The 25,347-nt window shown below is 39.0% G+C and overlaps 1 protein-coding gene across 2 annotated transcripts in view; it reads right to left on the bottom strand.

Annotated features, from left to right (window-relative positions):
- The window catches only part of NOX4 (NADPH oxidase 4), a 104,734-nt gene that overhangs the window by 62,355 nt on the left and 17,032 nt on the right, over positions 1–25,347 (bottom strand). For both annotated transcript variants that reach the window (XM_075140462.1, XM_075140470.1), the window contains exons 7-11: positions 23,191–23,263; positions 18,629–18,709; positions 13,972–14,200; positions 11,745–11,909; positions 11,534–11,596 (exon numbers count right to left, since the gene is read on the bottom strand). In XM_075140462.1, coding sequence (XP_074996563.1) covers positions 11,534–11,596; positions 11,745–11,909; positions 13,972–14,200; positions 18,629–18,709; positions 23,191–23,263 — 611 coding nt within the window. The remainder of the gene's footprint in view (positions 1–11,533; positions 11,597–11,744; positions 11,910–13,971; positions 14,201–18,628; positions 18,710–23,190; positions 23,264–25,347) is intronic.

The following is a 25,347-nucleotide window of genomic DNA, read 5'->3' as shown; positions in this document are numbered from 1 at the left end:
ACAGATTATTCTATATCTTGATGAAAAAACACCTTTCCATGTTTTTTTTTTCCTTTTTTTTTCCAAGCTAACTTGAAATACAAATGCAAATTATCACATAGGGAATTTGCAACAATCCTTGGAGAACTTTATTCTTACAAACCACCAAATTAATTACACTCGCCAGTAGCTGTAGCTCTACTAATTATCTCTATGCTGAGATAAAATTTAGATGATAATTTTTAATAATCTTAATAATTTAATTAATTAATGTTTAATGCACTACTAGATTAATACATACTTGAAATGTATTTCATTTACCAGTTTTACATCATGAACACAATTCTCAATTGTCCTCTATGTCTTCCTTTTATATGAACACAAAGTGAGTGAACTAATTACTGTTAGATCATAGTGGTAATGCTTTATACCCACTTTATATCAGTATAAAAATCTACTGGAGGCGATGAGAAATCTGTGCATATGAGAGCACAACATATAGCAAATGAAAACTATCTTATCAGCATCTGTGTTTCGAGCCTAGAATACCCTGAATATTTAACATCACTGGCATCTACTCCCAGTCAAGAATCCTACCCAGAGCAAGAAACAGGACAAACCTTATTGAAATAATTTTAATGGTATTAAATACTATTGAAATATTGTAAAACACTCTTTATAGACCTTGGGGTGCAGGGAGTTGGGGTGAGTCAACAGCAAACTAGCAAGAAAATAGAAAGTTAATTCCTGAAAATTTCCAGTTCTTCTGTGCATCTCTACCCTAAGAATTGTGAAGACTTTTTAGAGAGATGTTAGGTTTTGATTGCAGCACTGTCACAGAAGCGCTGATGCACACACCAGGATAACACTGCAGAATATCTATTATCAGAAAAAAGGAGATGAAAGGGATGCCCAAATTATGTACCCCCATGTGGCTCTGCAAATAAAGCTCCTTACAGGTTCCTGTGGAGATACTGCTCTCAAGCTATGTACCACAGTAAACACCAACTTCTGTGTTCGGTGCTGTAGTGGGTGGCCTGAATAGTGCCCAAAGTTACAAAGAAGATCTGTGCCACAGCTGGAAGAACAAAGTGAAACCTCACCTTTGTCTGATTTTGGGAACTAAAAAGCTCATTGCGGAGTTTGTTTAAATAAAGGGAAACTCCTTCAAAGAAGGCTTTCACTTTGGGGAAAAAGCCATGATATGATCTTAATATGGATTTACAGATAACCTGGCAGGGATTGTAAACACTGCTGAGCCCCACACCTCTGCCTGCCTGCCAGGGTGAACCAGCTGCACCGCAAACCCCGTTTCATCAGCCCATCCTTGCTCCAGACTCAGATAAACCCTTACACAGATCAAGAAGAACACATTAAAGACTTTGGGAAAGACGCAGAATTGGGGGGAAAAAAAGACTAAACACAATCAACTTATTTTCCCTCCCATAGAGAGGGAAAAAAAAAAAAAGAAAAAGAAAAGGTTTTCAACTTTGTCAACTAATAAGAAAATGTGAACCTCAGAAGCTCAGTAAGCTGTAGCTTGTCTGGTTTCATACAGAACTGATATAAACATTCCTAAAATGATTCATCCTGACATTAGAAAATGAAGAGGAGTGATGACAAACACAGGCATGCTGTATCAAGGTAGCCAAAAAATAGTAGCTAGACTTCAGTCTGGCTCATAGGAGGTAAACTCTGTTACACTGGGCTACCCCTGTTTTAACTAATGAATCCCATAAGAAGCAAATTTCAGAGGGAAAAAAGTTTATCTGAGGAGTTACTCTTTTAAACACATCTCTGCCTCAAAGGCTAGGAGATTCTCTAAAATGGCTCCATTTATTTTCTGTTCCGTGTTATTTGACAGATTGGATTTTGTCTAAAAGCTTTCCCTGTTGGAGACTTGGCCTTACAGCTATCCTAATTTAACTGGCAGACATCAGCAGACATTATAACATCTCTGAACGTGGGGAAATCCGAACCATGGAACGTGATTTAAGTATCAAGGGTGTCTGGATGATCAAGGCGAGACCACCATGCCTTGAATACTCATTGCTTCAGCCAGAGCCCTCCCGTTGCAGAGCTGACTCCTTGCAAGCAGCCCAGCTGCAGAAACATATCCCAAACACTTTTCCCTTTCACTTTCCATTCCCTTATACTTCTTGTTGTCCACCCCAACACCTGCAGTCTAGCTAGTGGAAAAAACACACCATAACACTGTGGGATGCTCAGGATGCATCACTGGTCAGCTGCAGCGCCAAGAAGGATCATTCTGGTCATCTGGGGTCTAATTTCTTCTGTAACATAAACCACAAACCCACACCCACTAATTCCTGTGAGTCTGTAGTTCAGCATTTGCTACTTTACTCCCTGCAGTCTCAGTTGTTAAATTACTCTCAGTGTTCAAAACAATCTTTTTTTTTAGATTTCAATCTATGAGCATTTGTTCCTTGATTTCACTCTTGCACCACAAGAAAACACAAATCTTTACTGTAATAGATGTCTTAGGATTGTAAATAGACCAATAGTTGTAAGTGTAAAATACATATAATGTTGCATAAAATATATACATTGTTGAATAAATAATATGAAATTACTTTATTTGTTTTATAGTAAGTCTGTAATAGCCCAACTGCTACTCTGTTGCTGCCTGTGGATGTACTACAAAGATACACTTCTACAGACTAGTCAGTATTTCTTTGCCTCTGCAGCTCAACCAAGGTAAAAAACCTGCTGACTACCCTTTCATCCCAGCAGACACATTACATTTCATAGAATCATAGAATGCACAGGTTGGAAGGAACCCATAAGGATCATCAAGTCCAATTCCCTGTAAAACAGTAAAAATGTTTCAATCCTAGTGATATTTAGCCCGTATAATTTATGCATTTCAAGTTCCTAGCTAGTGGAAAAAGCAGACCACAACCTTACGGGATGCTCAGGATGCAAGCCTTTGTCCCTGAAGGAGTAAAAGGCAGTAGAGCAATGTATCTGCCCAAGGCTGCCTCTCAAAGTCCTCCAAGGGCATGCGGATACATTGCCAAGCAACACTGCGCCGAGCTGACAAACGCATGAACAAGGAAACTGAATGGCACAAAAGGCTCCTTTTCCACCATCCCTGAGCAGAAACTATGGGCCATCTCCAGACTCATGCTAACTGGCACCCAGTGGTGTGAGGCACTCATGGAAAGAACCATTGAAGGATTGATAGGTTTTCTAGTCGGATCACCAACACCTTGAGGATCGGTGTGTCCCTCCAAACTACCCTACCAGCACACCCAGTATTGTGCCAGGCTAAAGCACAGATCCCAGCCAGTCAGCCAGTCTTAATTTTAGGACAGTGAGAGGGTGCTTCATTTCCTCTAATACTTTGTCCACATGTTAACTGTATTCATGCTTAAAAGTTGTGCTTGGTTTTTTTCATTTTGACTTTCTCCTGCACTTCCTAGACCCTTCTCTAACCTGACCTAGTAGTTAACCTAGAAGCACTGCCTCTGATGGGAGAAAACACACTTCTCTGCATCAGTAGATGCTTGTTATATATTATAAATTTACTTTCATAATATCAGAAAAAAAAATGCTCAGGAGAGGGATCTGACACCTTCTGCTTAAAGTATCTGTTGAAGGAGAACTCAGGATTTAGTGAACTTGAATGTAACAATTTTTGTGATCCCTTGATCCAAAAGCATCAGATTTGTAAGTTTAAATGAAAGTGAAGGTTTACTTAGGGTTTTTATACAGACCCCAAAACTATTAAGCCCAAAACCAAACCAAACCAAACAAACAAGTCTAAGGAAGTACTAAAGGCATCTGAAATATTAATCTATTCTATTTTTGTTTTACTTAAATTCTTGTCAAACAGCTGCTAGATTTTCTACTTCTATCAAGAGCAGACAAGCTCTAGGGATTTCTTTAGTTTGCCAGCAAGATACTTCACAATATCTGCATTTCCCTAAATGCTCTGTAAATATCTGTCTCATAAAGACAAGTTTCATAACCATTTGCACAAGATATTTAACAAATCTTATTAGAATGTCATCATGTTAGATTTTGTTTTTATTGTATTCATCTGTCCGTATGAACTTAGCTCTTGATGTCCTTACATACTTCTTACTCAGGCAAACTTCCAACAACTTTTCAATTTTTTTTTATGGAGTATTTCAGAATTTGGCCCCTAGGCTTTTCCTGTTGTGGATAGTTTATTTCTAAAGTTTACAGTACAGGACATGTGTTTCTCCATTATCTCCAGTTTTGCTCCTCGCGCTGTACAAAATTTCTTGCTTAAAAGAAGCTTAGAGCTAAAACTTCACTGCTAGACTGTTAATAGCTTCACTGATTTTAAATGAACTCTGGATTATCCAGGGATAAAGACAACCTTGGCTCTACAAAACACTGGTTTTCTCTTACAAAAGCAACTGTGTTACTTGTGATGTTGTATATACTCATGTATTATTTGCTGAGACCGTTCTGACAAGGCATCAAGCCCAAAAATGTAAACGTACAGATCAGAGCCATCTTCTTGTAATCCCACCATGCCTAAATCCAGATACCAAATGGACTTAAATAGAGGTGCGGAGGTAACAAGGAAAACTCAACCTACAAAAAATCAAACCAAAACAAAACAAAAACCTTAAAGGTAGAAAATGTATGAATAAGTAATAGCTCTGAGACATTTCGGTACAGTACTATGATTTGTCATGCACATCCAGAAACCTCTTTCAGTTAATTCTTCTACCTACTCTGAGATGATTAATGGACTTAAGAGCTTCTCTGCCTGGAGTTCAGTAATTGTTACTTTATAGAATTTTAATTTCGATACTAATCAGACAAAGTATTCTTCCTTTATAATATATATTTGGATTTTGTCTGTGGATCTGAGTATCTGCATATGCAAACTTGTCGTCTCCCCTCCTCAAAACTCAGCTTTGACTTATTAAAAACGCACACATACTGGCCCCCTAACTGGCTACATACCGTAAATGACATAGCAAGCATTTGACCATCTATGTATATGAGCAGAGAATTCAAGTCCCTCCGGACCTTTTCTTTTCTTACTCATACGGAACTGTATGTGGAAGGAAAGGAAGACAGACATCGCACTACAAATCCTCCTGATGTGATCTGCTTCAAATTAACCATCTGCGCAAAAAGATGGAGAACCCGCAAAAGGGCAAAACTTCTTGGATCTTTTAATTACCAGACTCTTCCAGCTTCTACTTCAATGGGATTTAAAAGCAGATTTGTTACGCAGCACTGAAGTAGGGAAGGTCAGAGCACATTATTACACAGGAGAAAATTTCTAGTTTCAAAAAAAGTTTCAAACTATCTGTTGCAGGTAGTTGATCTCTGCTTACCTGCTACCAGAACCAGGATCCAGACATTGAATGAAGAGCCAAAACTCTTTGGAGGATCTGAAGAAGCAGCTACTCATGCTAATATAAAACTGATATTTTATAAAGTCCTGGAGTCTGAAGGCTGGGATCTTTGCTTTGGGTTCTTTGTTTTGGTTTTGGTTTTTTGCTTTATATGTACCACTTCCATCCCATCTGCCTCTGTTAACTCCATCTCGTGAACTTACTAATCAGTGGATATGCAGAGTACGTCTTAAACGAGAGGCAGCGAAAGCTCAAGAAGAGTTTATGTGAGTTACCTGTGTCTGAGTATGAACAAGAGTATCTTGGGATACACGTATGTGTTAATTAAAAACAAAAAAGTCACCGAAGGACAACTTCAGTGCTAAAACAGTATTAATCTGAAAAGATAACAAACATCAAGCTTAAGATATATATCTCTTGGAAGAACAAATGAGGTCCTGGACAGCTTTATAGATATGAGTAAAGTACAAGGACATTTATCCAAAATATTTAAGGTTGCACTGTTCACAGGAGCAGGAGAGGTAATACTCTTTCTACATAGACAGTCAACTTCTGACAATGTAGATTAACATCTTTACATTAAGCCTTTTATCTTAATAACAGGTGGCTTTTTAATTGTTTCCAAAAGGGATTCTGGATGCTTAAAGGGGAACTGCAGGATGGGAGGGCGCATCCTACCAATGCTGCTGGGTCAGGAGGAATGATGGAGAAAGGAATGAAATCTCTGCGTCAAGTCAGCCAGTGAAGGTTGACCTATACAGACCAGGCAATGCTTTTTCTCTGCCTGAAGAGCCTGCGCTTAGCAGGCTAAGATCTATTGTTTCATCACTTCCAACAAAATGATGTCCCGAATCTCAGAGAAATTCAATATGGATTATTTGCCTGAGTGACTTCAGTTAAGAAAGGAATTGTTGTCGGGTCACTGAAATCACTAGACAAGAACTACAGAATGCAGAATTCAGTTCCCAGAAACTCCTAAAGCCTCCCTCCTCTCCAGCACCCACAGCATCTGAGGGGGGATTCCCAGGGACTAACTCTAGCACCTTCTCTAGTCAATGCAATAATGTGATTCAGAGGATTTAAGGTTTGGCTCCTGTCCTGAATGTCTTTTGGAAGAGCGTCTCACCCTCACACTACAGAAATATGGATTAGCCAAAAGCACTCCCCTTTGTCTGTTTTGCACAACAAGAGTGCCAGTCTAGAGGAGGTGTTTTCTCAGTGTCTATATATAATGCATAAAACTGACGTATCATGTCTTGGGTGCTAAAGTAATACTTCAGATATCTTGTTATGGTAAAGTGTCAAAATACCTGAAAAGATAATTTATTATACGCACACACAATTGTCAGAAATGAAAGAGGACAATCCCTTGGGACTCAACATTTTAGCTAAAAAAAAAAAAAAAAAAAAAAAAATTACTATTCCAAATAGCAGATCTATGTTGTTGCCATAAAACAAAACTTAATGAAGCCTTTCCATCAGCAGTTGAACTTCAGCAAACAGGATACTGCAAATTGACTTATTCAATCACCACAGCATCTGCCACACATAGCCACCACTGTAAAAGGCAGCAGTAAAGAAGCTTTGATGAAAGACTCCGTTCTCTACTGCATGTACCATCAGGATTAATTTTCTTTTCTCCTCAGAGGTGGTACTTATAGTTTAGAGATGGCACCCACTGAAAGAACAGTTTTGAACAGTTTGCACTGTTCCTTGCATGCACCAGAAGGAAGGATTTTAAACTTCAAGCTATTCAGCCAGCAGTTTAAGTGAGCTCTGAATTCACACCACAATGGCAGAATTGTATCTCCTACCTTTGTGCAACCTAGATTTCAGTTCCAAGGGGAAACAGGGGCCTGACAGCAGTTACTGACAACCAAAACTCACAAATTTGAGATAATAGATTATTTGATCCTGCATTTGTGGATGTTGTTGCAGAGCAGAAGTTTTCACCAAACCTCAGATCTGAGCCATCTCCAAATTTAGAAGAATTCATCTCTTGGTCTTGTCCTTATTTCAAGGTCTGTCACAATTTAAGTTCCATATGAAGTGATGTAACTGTTTCCTACCTTTTTTTGCCACAAGCAAATCAACACTACTAAAACAACAAGGTTACCAAACTTTATGAGGTGCTGGGAGTAGACACCAGTCTTTTGGTAGCCAAGCTGTCTAAACTGCAGCTTGTGAGAGTTTGTGGCTTGCATTGACTCTGTAGTAGATTCAGCAGAGACCACATGAAAGGACCCAACACATCTTCTGAAGCACTTAACATGTGCAAAACACAAGGCTATTTCCATGAGGCTTACTGCCAATCACTTCATGCCAATGCAAGAAATTCCAAAAACACAGCAGAAAAGGTGACTTCTCTGGTAAGACACTAATATATAGTCTAAACAGGAACCTACTTCTGAAGTCATTCATTAGCAAAAAAAGGAAGTGTGCAGCCATAAATGGTCAGTACTATGGTTTCATGCTGCTGCAAATAATCAGTGGTTAAGTGTCTGGAAAGAGAGGGAACTCAATACTAAGTGGAAAATGTAAGATGGGGGTGGAAAGAAAGCCAACGCTACCATAAACTGCAAGCCTGAGTCTCTTCTTGTTCATACAAGTTAAAACGAAGAGCAACCATAATGAAGTCAGAAGAAACAAATGCTTTCCAAAATGTAAAGGTCCAAAGGTCTAGGTGGCCCTGCTTGAGCAGGAGGGTTGGAGAGGATGATCTCCAGAGGTCCCTTCCAACCTCAACCATTCTGTGATTCTGTGACATGAAGCCTTTGACAGCAGAACCAGGTCACAGGTTAGTAAAGAAGCCAGACTGGCAGCTTTGAGTTCAGAGCAACATGGACTTTGCTTCTCCAAATTCCCATGAGCCTTTTGCACCGAAGACTGCACTCATTCCTTCCATCACCAGGGGGAAGAACACTTTCAACTGACAAAAAGGAAAAGAAAATAAACGCCACTGCACGCATTTCTGAACAATGCTTACCTCTTTATGCTCGCTTGGTTACGATTCAGAGCTGCCTCTGGCTCCGAGTGAAACACGTGGGAGCTTTGCCAGAGTGCAATGGGAGTGGGTTCAGGCCCTTTACACAGCCTCCCAGTGTTTTCCTCCACCCCGGCGTTATGTAAGAAACTGAGCTAAACTGTAAATATTACACAACCTCGAAAAGGGAAGGGACTAGTAAAATATCTGCATGACTCCTTCACGCTGACTCACCCCTTCCTTTCCGCTTTTGCTTACAGTCCTTGCTTAGAGTATAAAGATATGCCTGAACTGGTCACTTCTTGTCTTTTAAGCGTACTCCAGGCACAGTGAGATGTTTCATCAGCTTAGACAGGACATCGCATAGGGCCTAAGCAGGACAGCAGCACCAGGAAGAAGGCTGCAGCCTTCCCCCCAGCTCTGCTGCAGTCATCGCGGCGCCGCGCGTCCAGCGTCCGAAACCCCACGCGCCCCTCATGCTGCTCTTGCCGTGGCTCTGAGCCCCACGCGCCTACACCAGCCTAGAAAAATAACCCAGGGATTATCATCATCCAACAAAAGAAGCAGCAGTAGTGCTCCAGCTCGCTTGGTAACTACAAGTACGTCAGATGGGAGCAGAAAAAACACTGAGTTAAGCTATTGCCTACACACTCTACAAGCACAGTCGCATGTCGGGCATCCTATTAAACCACAACAACAAAAAGCTTTCTAAGCAGGACAGCAGCCCAAAGCATATTCTATGACCTAGAAAGACATGTGGAAATGACTGTCCCCTGCTTAGGCTGGGCAAAAAGACTGTCATAAACCTAGACATTTCAAATCCTCATTATGCTATAAAAAGGCCATTTACCCAATAACAGCATTTCTCCAGCATAGTTGACATTCTACCGAAATATGTTTGTGGCAATAAAAATGAAGCTCAGTAACTCAGTGGTAACTTCATATCTTGTAATAGTTAAAACATGTACGCGATCTTGAAGGTTATGCTGTTTTGCTGAAGGATATCACTGTACTTTAAAGTGTAAAGCATTGAGCATGAACAGAAATTGCCCAGTCTAGTACTACATACTTAAAATATAATTCATTGTACATGAGTGGAAATTGCTAGTTCTAACGTTAGGTATTTAATACATGACTGTAAAAATTACACAAACTGTAATTTATCAACCAGATATATACCTGAAATATACTGCACATTATCTGAATATAAATGAGTTATTTATATTCACTAAGAAAACTCAGGCTCACAACAAGAGCTCTATTTTCCATAGCTCCTAGATCTAGAAGTTTTTGTGCAAAAATCATTTTTCATAACACGCATTATTATAGTATGCCATTTTAAATACTGGATTAAATCCTCAACTCACGCAAAGAATCTGACTTCAATAAAACATCCTTCATCCTATGATCTAATCCAGTAGGTCCATGTCAGCAGTCTCTTTTCTGATAAAAACTCTCATCATAACAAATAAGAAGTTTTGCCAGAGAAAAGACTACTCAACCAGGCCCAATATCCTTTGATGACATTATTAGCAGTGTCCCAATATAAGAAGAGTAAATCTTTCTAAGAGTCCCATAGTTTCCAAACTGTGCAATTACTACTAATGATCAAATTATTACCATTATTTTAATTTCCACTGAGATAGACAGTCAGAAATCAAGAACATGATGTTTTGAGATTAATGTTTAAATAAGATATGTGCACTGGTATAGAAGAGGTGTAACTTTATTAAATATAGCTATGCTAGGGCCAAACGAGTGTAAAGAGCAATCTGAGACATGCTAAGTTCTTTAAATGTATTTTCTGATCACTAAACTAATAAAAATATAAATAAATACTGACTGAATCATTCTGCACAAAAAAACAGCTACCATTCCATCAGTACTGCAATGCACATCATTTTTCGGCATTGCATATCTAGTTATCTTCACGCATTATACAAAGGAAAGCCTTAAAAATTGCCTACTGGAGTTAAAAACAGATAAATAACACACTCCTCAGCTTTCTACCAGTTAAGAGAATAGCCAGGAAATCTTTACAAAAATCAGGCTATGCAAGTGCCAATATTGCTTCATCAAGCTATACAGAGGCAACTTTCTTTAAGTGAGATTCACTCCCAGATTTACAGCACAAAATTTATTTTGGATGGAATTTAGCGTGGATTCCCTTGTGACAGTACCTGCCTGCCAGCTTGGCATATAGATAAATAAATTAAAAAACGAAACAAAACACTCCACAAAACCAAATAGCTGGGAGTGGACAGGACCTGGTTGTGCCCTCTGAATCTCAAGTAACATTAAAACATCTCAGCTGTTCCATAGCACTAGGTATAATTCAGTGGGGATAAAGTATCAGTTATCAGACCAAAGAAAAGAATCGAACGTGAATATTTATCTCCATGGTCTTCTCGAAGAAGAATATCAGTTTCAGGCGATCCTAAATTATTCCCTTTGGAAGGAAAAGGCTGCCATTAATATTCAACCTTAGACTCTGCTTTTTGTAACAACATAGCCAGTGCAGTACAGTGATTTTCTGGTAGCATCTCCCAGGCCTCTGCACTGCTCACTCCTGGAGATCTTCAGATATGTTTATACACAATTTCACTTTATTCCAGTCTGTCTCCAGGGGGTCCAGTTCCCATACTAGATCAATTGAGCTGAGTAAGTAATAATCCCCATGGTGTATGACTTCCCTGGTATATCACTTTAAGTCACCGATATATCTCTTAATATGAAAATAAAGCAGAAGACTATTTTAGAACCCTCTTTTTTGAACTTGATGTTTTTCTAACTCTGGAAAAGGCAGTTGCAGGAATGTCTTTTCATTGAATAGAAAAGACGACAGAAAATTTATTACAATTTGTGCTCATTCTGCGTTAAGGTCTACAAAAACGGCTGAAACCTCTTTTATGAAACAATGATCAAAATCACATGGATTTTTTTTATTTATTTATTATTGTTTTTCACTTATGGAGGACTTTGAAAAAAGTTCCTGTTATCATTTTCTCAACAGTGGAGAAAATTAAATATGTATGGAGCACTGTCATACATAATAACCATCCCATTTCATATTCATTGGTGCCCTCATAAATGAAACATAAGCTCTTCCAGAGGGAATTTTCACCTTAAAGGCAATAAAGACCATTTGCTTACCAAATATAAATAAAAGGGAAAGTACAGAAAAAAGCCTATTTCTTACCATTGTAAGGGTGAATGGATGGCTTTCCAGTGCGGACACTCTTGGACAGTGTAGAATAACATACTGAAACAAAATCAGCCAGAGAAGATAAAATGATAGAAAGGATATGTTCAAAACTTTCAGTGATGTGTTAGTACATACAAAGTAAAAGTCATCTCTATAGACACTGTTACATGAACAGCAGTGATTTTTTAGGGGCACATTAACTCACCTGACCAGGCCTTGCTTTAAAGTTGTCTTTCATCATCCTTACTTCAAGGACATTGGAGGGATGGCTTATCACTGAAGTTATTGTCACCGGTTTATTGCTGCGGATGTAGCGGTACAGCCTTTCCACACAGTACAAGCACAGGGGTCCAGAAATCCAAAACCAGGTCTATGGGAGAACAAAAATATGTTACCGCAAGGACTCTTCATTTTATGTGTTCTAATTTCAAAACTACATGAGTGCTTCCAGGTCCTCATTTCACATCTATTGTGGAACAGTGTTATGGTCACAAGTAACCTCCACATCTCTCTACGTGCAGCAATCCAAGTGCATTATGAAGGCTTAATCAGTCTAACCAGCAGCATCATCCACAAGCACAAATGATTTCAATCATAAAACTCATCAGGAACAAAATGCTAATGACCTCATTTGCAACCATGTTACTCAGGTTTTATGTAGTTAGATTGCAACTGGTTTCAGCAGTGAATGACACAGTACATACACCGTTTCAAAATCTAACAGACCAGAGTACTATAAAACTGATTAACCTTTATGGAAAAACACTTTCTGGCTTGCAATATTTTTTGAATATTACTTTCTTTTAATCATCTCAGGTACAAGCAAAAAACTAAGAAAGAAGCAATTCTTGTGCTATACAATTTATGCTTATATTAAGCCCGTGTAAAATCATAGACAAGGGAGAGAACTGGGCACTTTTGAATCACAACTCATTTGCCCCTGTGGAAGGTGTGTATGCTAGACAAATAATGCCCTGGAAATGCCCATTTCTTTGCACTGATGATATGGGGAGCCCTGGGTGACTACCTCAGATGGAGACATTTGCAGCTGCTCAGCTAAATCCCATCCTAAGAGTCAATTACTAACAGCTTATGGCAGAGCTACCTACTAATTCCACATCTGCTCAGTCATTCAAGCCATGGCACTGAAGTGCCCCCGACTCTCATCCACCTTCCCTTCCCAATTTTTGAAGTTACACATCAGCATCTCTTGCAACTAGCAGAGTATTTAATTTCCTCAAACACCTCTGGCCTTAAAAATTTCAGCGGCTCACAAGACCTAAGGCTTTTTTTTTTTTAGACTTGGTATCGCTAACTGCAGAAAACATTTCCAAATCCAAAAAAGTCCTAAAATAATGTTATAAGCTGCCAAAAGAACACTGAGTGGCCGTTTCTTTCCATGGCTCTTCTCTTCCCATAAATGGCTCTAAAGTAGACATCTTAAGCCCCAAAGACGACTGTTTGATGTCCTGTGGGTCATATGGAGCCAGATATACATTGATGCTTGTAATTCAGGAGTATTACCACAACAAAATACAAATCCAAAGAACTTTGTTGGAGGACCTCAGTGTAGAATTGACTGTTTCTTATTATGATTACATGCTCCATAGTAAAACGGGTTCCCACTGCAGCTAGTAAGGGACATATGTGTTCTATAGAAAACAATTATAATAATAATAAGAAGAAACTCCTGTGAGGTCTGTTATGAGACCACCTTGAATGGTGGTCTTGTGAACTCCGTATTCCCAAACTTCCTCAGGCTACTTGCCAACACAGCCCAGCTCATCTTTTCTCAAAAGAGAAGAGAAAATTTGGATGAAGAAAAAGCTGCTGCCACAAAACATAAAGAAACAAAAGAAAAACGGAAAGCAGAAAAAAAAGGCTTTTCTCTCCCCCCTGTCATCACACTCATTTACTCATGCCACATATAAAACAAGCCTGTCTGCAAACAACAGGGTATACAAAGCCAAACCACAACCAACTGCAACCCAGAAATGAGTATTAGGACTTGCATCCACATGGTAAGAAAAAGAACAAATGGAGTTTGATTATTTCAATTAACTACTGCTGCACAATGCTTACAAAGGGACCTTATGAATATGTTATATAAATGTTTGCTCTGAAGTGCTACACTGTAATTTAAAGTAACATTTATAGCAAGACCAATACATCTCTTATTGTGCCGTACAAAAAAGAACACTACAGCCAATCTCTTGACATTTTTCCACCCTATTCTATGCACCACATTGTAATGCAGTTCAAGGTTTAATACAGATTGTTTTTTCCCCACCGAATCTTTGAATGCCTGAAAAGGTTTTAATAATATTTTCCATTATTAAAACATCTGGTCTGGAAAAGCAATAATTAGTGGTTATGGCTGACTGAAAGACTTGGCATGGCTTGTAATACCTGAAACGTCGAATCATACAGACCTCTGGGAAGTGTGACTGGAACTTGGGTTCCTCGGAACAAATTCTCATAAAGTTATTTTGTACAAAGGGTTCTGGTACTGATAAGTCCTCTGGGAAAGGCTCGGTAGTATAGTCAGGAAACGTCTCTTCAAAAGCCTTTGGCACCGTCATATTCTCTAGGAGTGTTTTGTTAGGATTAAAGCAACCAGGAGGGTGTTCCTCTAAGTTGGTCTGGTACTTGAGCACTCCCCTACAGGAAAATAAAAATAGCAAAGACACTGAAGCAACAGTCAAAACCAAGCAGCTTATCTTAATTCGGAGAGGGTTTTAGAAAGCAGTCACAAGGCTCATCTTCTGTAAGAATTTTATTCCGTTTGCTTTCAGGACTTTCAATGAGATCGAAGCTTTGCCACAATAGAGCCCTCTGTCACTAGAGGCAAGGTTTAACTTTTCCAGTTCACTTGGCACTTCCCCACTGAACAGCCTCAAGCTTAATACTGCTTGAAAGGGGGAGATATTGTGGGAGCCTTGGAAAAAAATTAAATAATCACATTTCCAGTTCAATCACACCCAGGCTGTTTTCACTCATCCTCCCTACAGTCAGCAAGCCCCGTTTTTTAAGGCAATCATCTGTAGCAGAAGTGACCTAAGTTGCCAAATCATAAACTGCAGAAACATTCCCACTACCTGGTGTTTACCAGGTTTGCACACAATGGTATAATTTGCTCCTTTGAATATCATCTTGTCAAATAGATAAAAGGAAAAAAGAAAGTCCTGCATGATAGACAAGGAACCTTTCTTGCAAATTATTTTGTGGGGTCCATGCTTGTTTCTTAAGCTAAAGTTAAATTTATAGTAAAATGAAGTGAGAACTTTGCAGTTGCAGCTAGAAACTATGAAGAAAGAAGTGGAAACCTGAGACACTCTGGGATATCTCAACACATGAATGAATCATTGAAAACGGGAAAGAACCGATAATACTAGTAATAAAATTTCTCGGAAGTACTACTTGCCTCCAAATCTGGATTTGATGACAGTAAAACCACAAGGAGGAATATTAAAAAAAAAAAAAGGGCTAAATGACAACTGTACAGGATGGTGCTGGGTGGGAAATAAGGCATGTTGACACAATGCCTGGTGAGACGTGCCCTCTGAGCGCTAGGCCATGTGGTGAAGGCTCATCTCAAGTATATGATCAAACATAAGGACATATGTTCCCCCCCGCCCCTCCCCAACACACACACACAGCAGCAGCAACAAAGTTTAATTCACAAGAAGAGAGAGAAGTAGGATATCTGCAATATTCCTAACTCAAATGAACTCCAACAGGCTACTGGCACTCTTCCTTACTGAAATGCAGTCCTGACAGCTAGTAACAAGCTTCCCACGTGGTCCAGTGAATAATGTACAGGTTGGAATTTAAACCTGCTCACTCTAAACTCCACGTCCAATCTTGGGAGAATCACTTGGGAAGTGTCCGTGTGCCTACCTCCATGCTTCTCTCTGTATTTATTGCCCAATCGTGCCTATCGCTTGCATCTGGCATCACTGTTGGTCATCACATATTTGCAAAGTGACAGATACCCTTAGCATTATGCTAGTTCCCTGCTCCATAAATATTATGGTGCCTCAAGGATTTAGCTGGAAGTCATAGCACATGCGATATTTTTTCAATCAACCTTGTGTGCATGCCTGCCAGCTGCTCTCACAGTTCTCTGTTCTCAGAACATCCCAAAAGAGGAGTCAAAGTTTTCCTTGAGACATGAATAGCTGAACTGCAAACATGAGCATCCCCGCCAGTGATCTCTAGTTTGTTTAAACTATTACAAACATGCTAACTGAGTGGCAAACTGGGATGACAAAGCTGCCTGTTAAGAGCAGCTGCAATGAATCCCATTTCTGAAGCTGTCAAGGAAAGGCAAGTTGTCTTACACACCCAAGATCAGTTCCCAGAAAGGTTGAGTTCTGCACAACTCTTAAGGAGCCTAAGATATATCCTCATGTATTTATTCGGTACAACACTTGAATACATAAAAATCGGTATGTGGGTGTCAGTAAGTAGGAGACAGACATTCTTAGCAAACAAAAATGGGAGAGACAAAAAGGACAAGTCATATGAAAGTGTCCTACTGGCTGAGCAACACAGCATGCAGTCTATTTGCACGGGCATACATCAACCTCTGCCCCAATTTTCCACCCCCAAAATAGAGACAACATGCACTTCTGGTTAGAGCTGGAAAATAGATATCACTATTTCTTGAGATTTTTATGATGATAAGCTAGAGGTCAATGGTTCTCAATGTTTTTTATCAGGAACTACACTGCTCCTATCTTCTCGTCCATCGTCCGCTGCTCAAATCAAGGTGAGTTGCTTGAGGGGTCTCCTAAAGGTCAATGTCTGGGTGGAATCTTAAGAATTTTCAGCCTTCAGAAGATAAATCCTTGGATAACTCTAGTGACTCTTATTCTCAGCTCCTATGAACCAGCACAACCCACTTAACTCCGCAGTAATACCAAATTTGGATCAGCTGAGGATCGGGCTCCAAATGTTTCATGTTTTATAGCTCTTGTATTGTACTAGAAACATCATGCTTCTGTTTTTACATCAACTATTTTTTGTTGTTGCTATTACTGGCTTTAAATATAGATAAGTTCATGTAGATATGCACCAAGCCTTAAGCCACTAAAATCTTTGAAAGTCACGTTGCAAGAAGTACAAGAGCAACGGAAGTCTTTAAGGATAATTCACTGAAAGATTCTCCTCTCCCTTAGGGTACGGACGAAAGAACAACCAATAACATATGACGGATGAATCATGTCACTTTATATATTGCTGAGAAGTGCTGGGCTACCCTGAAGAAGAGGATACTATAAGAACATACCTATAATAGTTCGAAACAAAACAAGAATCCAGGAATACTGGGGAAATACTGAAAAGGAGAGACTCCCAAGACAGGTAAATCCTCACCCAATCTGCCTGCACAGTCCAGCCACAGGAAATGCCTTGATCTGTAGAGTAAGTGGCCAAGTGTCTGCAAATCTCTAGGATGTAGGAGTCACTTGGGCACCTAAGTGAGGGTGTCTAAGCTTCCTTTATTCTCAGAAAAGATCTTCTAATCAATATCACCAATGGAGCCCAGAAATCAATCCAGCTCACCTGAATGTAGATTTTTGTAGCAGCAGGTTAGCTGAAGCATTCTCAAGGCTCCACTGAGTGTATTTATTAGAACTCGTTAGACTATAATGGGAGACAGACACTTAGAAAACATGTAGAGACCTACATTTAGGCATGTTAAACTTGAACTGACTCCCACTCTCCCTGACTCATACTTCTCCCACTTTTAACTGACACTCAGTTCTTTCAGATTCGCACTGAAAGGCTTTCCAAATTCAATATTGAGGAGGCTGTGTACAAGAAGATGCCTGTTAACGCTTGGTGTATTCCTGCAGCCTTGGTTTGCAAACTTCTCCAACTAAACTCCTTCCTTCATGAAGTGGCAACATGGTTAGGAAGACAATGGGCAAAGGATAATACAGTGAAGGAGATGAATTAAACTGGACATGGAAAATATCCTGAAGGCAATCACTGGAACAGATTGCCTAGGGAGGTTAGAGGATCTCAGTCACCAGATGTTTTCAAGAAGTTAGACAAACACCTGTCAAGAACAATTTAGCAAAAGTTCATCCTGCCCCAGGATGGGGAGAACAGGTTAGATCCATCTTCCTCAGCTATGAACAAGAGCTATGCCACAGAAAAGAAAAAAAGAAAAAAAAAAAAAAAACACAGAGAACTGGAATTTTGTCCAGGAGTTTCAATCGTTTTGAACTCGTTATTTCAATTCACCAGATCTCAAGCTGCATTTGTTTTGTTCAACAACATATTCCTGCTGTGATCTTCGTAGGCCTAATTACCTTTCACTGTTTACTTTAAGCAACGGTGCTGAGTGCCGCACAGACATTCCAGCACCCCGTGTTTCAGTAGATGTTTGATGACATGGAGAAATAAACCTCGTTCAAATACACCTTGCCTTCCCTATACCAATCTCTGCACCTACATCCACAAAGGAAACTTCAGAGACGTTAATGGACCAGAGTTTCACACAGCATAACTTGTAGAAGCTGCTTTACCTTGCGGTAGAGCTGGGCTTGTTCTTGCCAGATACAGACCTGACCATCAGCTTCATGGCACATGAGCACTGGTCTGATGTTTGTGAAAACAAGAAGAAAAACTAGTGAATTCTGCATCATAGCAATGAGAAAGAGATAATTAGGGAGAGGCCGTTCCTCCCCTCCCCTTAGGAGTCCAAATGGAAGGTAGAGAGGAAAGAGAAAGGGATGAGCAACTTTGCTTCACATTCTCCTCTCAGCAGCCAGGTAAGAGGGGTCAGAAAGGAAACAATAATGTTTTCTTGGTTTCCAATTAGAAACTGGTAACATGGACAAGGAATAAACTTGAAAGTGAAGAAGTTTGTGCTAGCTGGCTGTAGTAACACACAATTCTCCAAGCTACAGTCTGAACTTTATTTAAACAATAACCTGTGGAAAAACTGAAGAGCATAGGGTCTCGTCAAGAAGTTGGCCCGCTGTGCACAAGCGAGCTCGGGAAAGGCAGTAATCAAGCGAACTGCTCTTCCTGGTTGTGCTTCAGGAAAAGGGACGGTGTTTTCCATTTACTTACCCAGAAACATGCAGCATCAGCAGCATATAGAAGACAAAGAAAAGGTTGTGTGTATACCAGAAGATGTCATAGTTTGAAACCCTGAAAAGAATAAACCATGGTTCAATGCTGTTTCACTCAGATGGAATCACTGCTAATTAAAAGCAGATCTGTGCACATAGGACATCATTATACACCACGTAGTCATGTAGAATAGTCAAAGCCCAGTATGTATTCCTACAGACACACTATACTTGCAAGCAATTAAGTGTTGAGAAGAACAGGTGACGGGCACAGAAGTAAAAAGCTGAGAAAGAGAGATGAAGGACATAGAAGTACAGAGCCAGCTGAAGAACAGTTCCTAACTGAGGAGACTTCACTGCTTTCATAGGTCCTACTTAGTTCCTATCAGATCCTTATAGCTACAATAGTTCTTCAGTCTCCAGGCTCAAAACTAAACCTCTCTCAGCGAGTACCTCCTTGCATTCTCCCTGCCCCAATACAGGGCTGCGGTGTTTAATGTGTCACTACTGGTACGACATACAAACAGGCAGCGTAGACAGCAGCAGAAGGGCTGGTGGGAAAGGTAAAAGAAACTCATGAGGGTATGGAGTGGAAGGAGACACAGGAGGAAAGAGAACTAGAGCAAGAAGGCAACAAGAGGACAGGTAGGAGAATTTTCGGGGCAGGAGGCCACATATGGTGGGGCTCTAGGACTGATGGTCTTGGGAGGAACTAGAAGAACATTACCACTATGAAGATCAGAAAAGGTGAAGGGGAAAGAGGACTTCCTTTCATCAGTAATGTGTTAGGTAGTATAAAAAAGAACCAAGACCAAAGAAAATACCCATCTGGAACTGTTTTCTGTTAAGCCTGTTTGTTTTTTCTTGAGTAAAATAGTCACCAAAAAACAACAACAACCAAATGGTTAAGAAAATACTCTACTTCACAGCACACAAACACACCTCTCACACTACTCAGCGTGGTAGGAGAGTCCCTTCCAAAACCAAAAAACCTACTCCCATTCATAAGCCAAAACAATTATTAAATAAAAAACCACCTTAACTCTGAGAGCATAGTTTAAGAAGCTACTCCTCCAACATAGCTAACTTTTTTCAGAATTTTTTCCCCTCCTATGGCAGCTAACTACCCTTGCTTCAATATGTCTGAAACGTACATTGCATTTGTTTCTGTCAATACAGGACTTACTTGTTTTCTTTCTCAAGACAGAAAACATAACTTTGATAATCTGAGGGCCACCAAAATAAAACCCAAGCAAGGGCAGTTCTAAGGAACCCAGCAACAGCAAGGGGCTCTGAACCCCCTCTTCACCCTGCCATCCTTCCCCCATTCACCACCACACTAACACTTTTTCCTCCTTGAGGCTGCTCAAACTATTTCTAACTACCCACACCCTGGCAGGCATTTCCATGCAGTCACTCATCAGTATCTGTAAAGAGTTGTGGGAGTGGATATCAGTAAAATGAAAGTAAAGGATGATGGTGGGGGGAGTGGAAGCACAATGAGAAGGCACAAAGAGAATAACATTTACCCCCAGACCTGAAACAGTCCAAAATACAATTTGGCTACAATACCAAAAACTGCACACTGAGTTAATTTTTATTGGATCTTTAGCACTTATTTCAGAATGTACCAATTTTTCAGAATTTCAGTGATGGAAAGTCAGTCCCAGCTTCTGACATGTTGTTTTCAACAGCTAATTATTATTACCGATTAAAATTCTTGTCTGAATATGTCTGAATGTCCGACTTCCAGCCAGTTGCAAATTTCATTCCTCTTTCAGCATTCCTGCAGGTACCTCTGCTATAAAATCCTGGTTCCTCACATGTATCAAGTTCCCCTAAATGTAATCAAGTCCTCTCAACTTCACCTTTTCAACTTAAACTAAAGGAATGGAGATCCTTGAGTCTCCTACCATGAAGCATATTTTCCAACATTTTAATAATTATGTATTTCTTACTTGTAACCTTCTTAAACTGTGTGTCCTACAGATACATACAGTATTCTAATACACTCAATAATCTTCCTACTGCTACATATATATTTTTATAGTTCTTCCAAACATTTATAACTTACTTCACCTTCTTCTTAGGGCTTAAAATAGACATTATTCACAGAATGAATGCATTTCTTAGGAACTTAAAGTTCTGAAAATTTGAAATCAAGCTGAATATTTAATTTTAGTTAACCTACTTTAGAATTTTGCAGGTGAAGACCTCCAAGAGTTAACTTACTGAGAAATGTAAGGAGAGATTGTCATGCTTTAAAGGGACACAGTAAGCAGCACAGTTTTGGAAAAATATTTTTAACCCTGTTACAGCTAGCTTTGAAAAGGAAGATATAAGTGGTAGTTTAGAAGATGAAATTGAAGACTGGAATATTTGGTTACAAGAAGAGATGGCATTGGAGCAGATTATATTTTAACGTTCCTTTAAATATATGATTTCCAAAGTCACTAGTAATTGTGTTCAATGGAAATACTCTTGAACAACATTCATTTGAAAGTTATAAGAAATGTCAACATTTATTCACAGGATTTATTGTACTTTCTAATATCGTCATAACCCTCCCAAGAAACAACTACTGAACAAAAAGTGTTGGTCTTATTCTCAGGTATGATACGGCAAAAATTCAGAAAATTTTTCAAACAATACTCACTTTCTCCCTTTAAAACATTAGCAGCTAATTCAATCCTCCTAATACTTATTCACACAGTTTACTGAACAAGTAAAGGCGTGAAAATAGCAGGATAATCATGCACAGAAAAATTTCAGTAAGAACATATGAAGGAAGAAATGATTAAGCAGGTCAGTGTGCAAGAGCGGATTAGGGCTGAAATCCAAGAGAATATAATAGTCTCTGAAATACTTTTTAAAAAGCCCAGTTTCTGATAGGCAGTGAACATTTACAATTAATTTTCCTAAGACTATAGCGTGAGCTTAGCCATCATAAGGCACATGAGAATCCACAGGGAAAGGGATTGAAAAGGGACAGAAAGATGCACATGGAAGCTTGTTTCCTTAGGAAAACACACTATAAAGACAAGCTTGAGCCACATGCCTGAGGGAGAAGCCAGGATAAAATTTCTAAACAAGAATTATTGCTAGAGTAACAGGAGATGCAGATGATCTCTTAAGGGCTTTGATTCTGCTGGCTAGACGACAGAAAGATGGGAAAGCACTTGCACTTGCAGTAATTGAAGAAGGAAATAACAGGCATGTAACTTCAAAATATGGAAACCGTTGTGGCATGAACCTCAAAATTATTATTTCCAAGAATACGTTTGCAACTACATACTACATCCTAACTTTCTCGGTCATTAATAAATGCTGTTCTTTTTTTCTAATTTATCTCAGCCTTGGAGAAAACAGCACTTTGTTCTGGCTCGCTGCTGCAGAGTGAAGTAATTGTTTTATTTTTCCATCTTCCCAAAACTGACTTTCTTTTGCAAATAGAGCCATCTGTGTGGACTATGTAATGTGCAGCCATGTCTGACATCTTGTGCAGCAATCTTATCCTGCACTTCTGTAGCCTACAGTTCCTCACAAAAGTCTCAACCCTGGAAGTATCTTTGTCTACAAAAAGTGCACAAGTATTTGCCGAACTAGTTTCCTGAATCAGTGCCTGATAACGTTGCTACTCAGGAAAGACAGATTAGTTCACCAAAGTTCAAAACCACATATCTAGTTCACATCAGTGGAGCACCACTAACATTTGAAGATATAGAATTAAAATATCCTTCAGTGTTTACATAACCAGTCTTTGATTTCATCAGAGATTGCTATAAAAATCAAGGGGTTTTTTATATGCTTCAATTGCAGAATCCAAGCCTTAAAAAGGCTACAACGTTCGGCTAGATCCTCCAAGGTACTGGTCACTCAAACATACTATAATACGTGTTCAATAATGTTGGTGCAGAATGTGAACCCATTGGAGGACCAAACTTTCAGAAATCCCATCAGTTACTCTGAGCCAATACTGCATTGCTGTTTCAAAATTATAATCAACATTAAAAAGAATATATCTGACAATCAGAAGCAGAGCTTTAAAAAAGCAACATTCTACTTAAGTAGCACAATTCTGTTGTGGTTTGCTTTGTTGCTGGCTTTTTTTGTTGCTGTTTTTTTACAGTTTGTTGTTACAATTAATTGGTGAAAATAATTAAGATAAAGATATCATCTTGTTTTACTTCCAGTGGACTTAATTTATGCATTGGATGGAACTTTCCATATGCTTAGTTTACTGCCTCTCTGTACAAACAGGAAAAAAAGAACCATTTGAATTTTAAAGGTCTAGATTTTTAACTGAGCACATTTCTCAAACAATATTTTTCTCTGAAGGCAATTTAATCAGGTTTTGTAATTTTTTGAATACAAAATTCACTGTGCTAATTTACCTGCAAGCTAGTAAAAAAAAAAATAAGGCAAGAAAAGTGGTATTTTTAACACTCATTTAAATACTTCTTGCCTTGTATTGCATTTACTCTTCATTCCCTCTAATCAGTATGAGAATTTGATTACTAAAATGGCATTTTTCAGCATAACGATCAGATTATGTCTTACCTGATGGCATACGTAGAAGCTGTACACATTAGGAATAATACTAACACCATAATGACTCCAGTCAGACCTGGAACTAAAACAGACATAAGATAACTTACAATTGAACTGTGAAGAAGTATACTTGTCTCCTATGACCTTTTAAGAAAGTGGAAGTTATTAGACATAAAAATCATGATTCAGTCAAACTCTCACATGTATTTCTCTCTTGAAGACAATTCATGTATCAAACTACATAGGAAAGAAGAGCTGTTGTGTTATTTCCCACCTTCCCAGAGAAAACTGCCCTTTTCCTTGCATTTCACCATGCATCACTAATTTCCTATTAGTTTTTGCTCCTGTAATCATTTGCCCACAACATTTGTCTCTAAGCAGAACAAATCCTGTCTGTTTGTTTGTAAGACTGACTGTACAAGTTTCTGTATTTCTTTTTTATTCCAAACCCTAAACTCTGTTGAACACAACAATTAAAAAGCCTGGTCAGGGACAGAATTTCAAGCAAATCATTTTCTATGCAAGCTGTCACTACAATTGTTTGCCAACCCATTTCATCCTGGAATGAGAAAGAGCCTAAAATTACTCTCCATGGCATTGTATCATGCTTGAAATTGTTGCCTGTAGAGCAAGGTCTGTGAGAGTGATCTACAGCCAGCATTTGAGAAGGAAAGGTTAAAAACATTAAGGATTGGACTCATCTGCTCAAATGCAGACTCGTATCAGAACTAGTCTATCCTTGGCTCTTTTTTAAGTCAAAGGAGAGAAACAAGTGTTTCTACAGCATGATTCATCTCATTCTAAAGTAGAATCCTGCTTATAAAGTACAGTAAACCATCAGCCTAAATATAGATTAGAAAAAATCCCCAAGTTACCACTTGTTCTGAGCACCTTATCTTCAAAATTGCCATCCCAGGAATCAAGAATCTGAATTAAAAATTAAAAACCTAAAACCCATGAAGCATTACATCAAAACCTTTTACTTCTCGAAGAATGATAGTTTTTAAGCATAGTCTCCAGTCACCCTAAAAGCCACATGTTTGGGTTTAAAAGTCAGTCAGACCGATCACCAAGCACAAAGCTAAATAAGGGCTGTTTTAGTGTCAGAATATAAGCATCTCAACCAGCTTTCATGGATGTAAATGGCAAAACCACAGATTTTAATGGTCCAGGATCTTTTACAGGATCACATCCTAATCATAAGAACAAGCTAATTTTTTAAATAATTGATTGTGATTTTAGACTCTTTAGCAATAAAGAGACAATTTCAAATCTTATCTTTTTATAAATTTCTCAATATCCACTTGTTGAAAAGTCTGATACCCAAAATCTGATATATCCCAAATCACTCCTCAGTTTTACAAACTGTAGGAAAAATCCTGGTCCTACAATCAATGGAAGTTTTGTCATGGACTGCATAAGACACATAATTTCACCCCTTCAGGGAAAGGTTACAATTAAAAGCAGTTGCAATTAAAAACATGCATTCTTTCTGTTGCCTCCTTTTCTTCATTTCTTCTTTCTTAATCTAATTGGCTATGTAGCATGCAATCGATCTCCCCCCGACACAAATACTTCCAATCCAATTGCAGTACGGCACTTGATCCAGCTTCCTACATTGTGACTCAAGCCACAGGCCACCTTTGACAGCCAATTCTCTTCTCCATCAAACTGCAAACATGAAATCACTCGCAACCTTTCCCCAATTCATCAGCGCATTTTTAGTATTTCCTCTCCTCCCTGTCCCTGTCTCTCTTTTCCTCCACTAACTATAATCTTGAATACTTGTTCCTCCCAGAGCTAGCATCACCTTCACCCTTAAGCAAGGAGGTTCTTTCCTGGACTGATCTGAAAAGCCATCACACTGTAAATCCTTACAACTCCTTATTCCTTCTCTTCACTGTGTTAAAAAAATCAGGCAATAAATCTAGTTCTGAACTGTTTGGGAAGAGACCATTTTTTTGCATATTTGTACAGCTCCCAGTGCAGCAAAATCTTGGTCCCTGTCTGGGCACTCCCACAGCACAAATAATAAATGTCAATTACCAGTTGTTAGGATGGGGAGTGATCTGAGTAATTTTAAATTTGACATGACTTGGAATCACTGCTTTTCGCAACAATGTGCTGAAACTTTTGAAAATGCAGTACTTTCCTGCCCACCAGAGA

The sequence above is a fragment of the Calonectris borealis genome, chromosome 1 (assembly GCF_964195595.1).
Source record: "Calonectris borealis chromosome 1, bCalBor7.hap1.2, whole genome shotgun sequence".
Lineage (NCBI taxonomy): Eukaryota > Metazoa > Chordata > Aves > Procellariiformes > Procellariidae > Calonectris > Calonectris borealis.
This window is presented reverse-complemented; position numbering and strand designations above follow the sequence as displayed.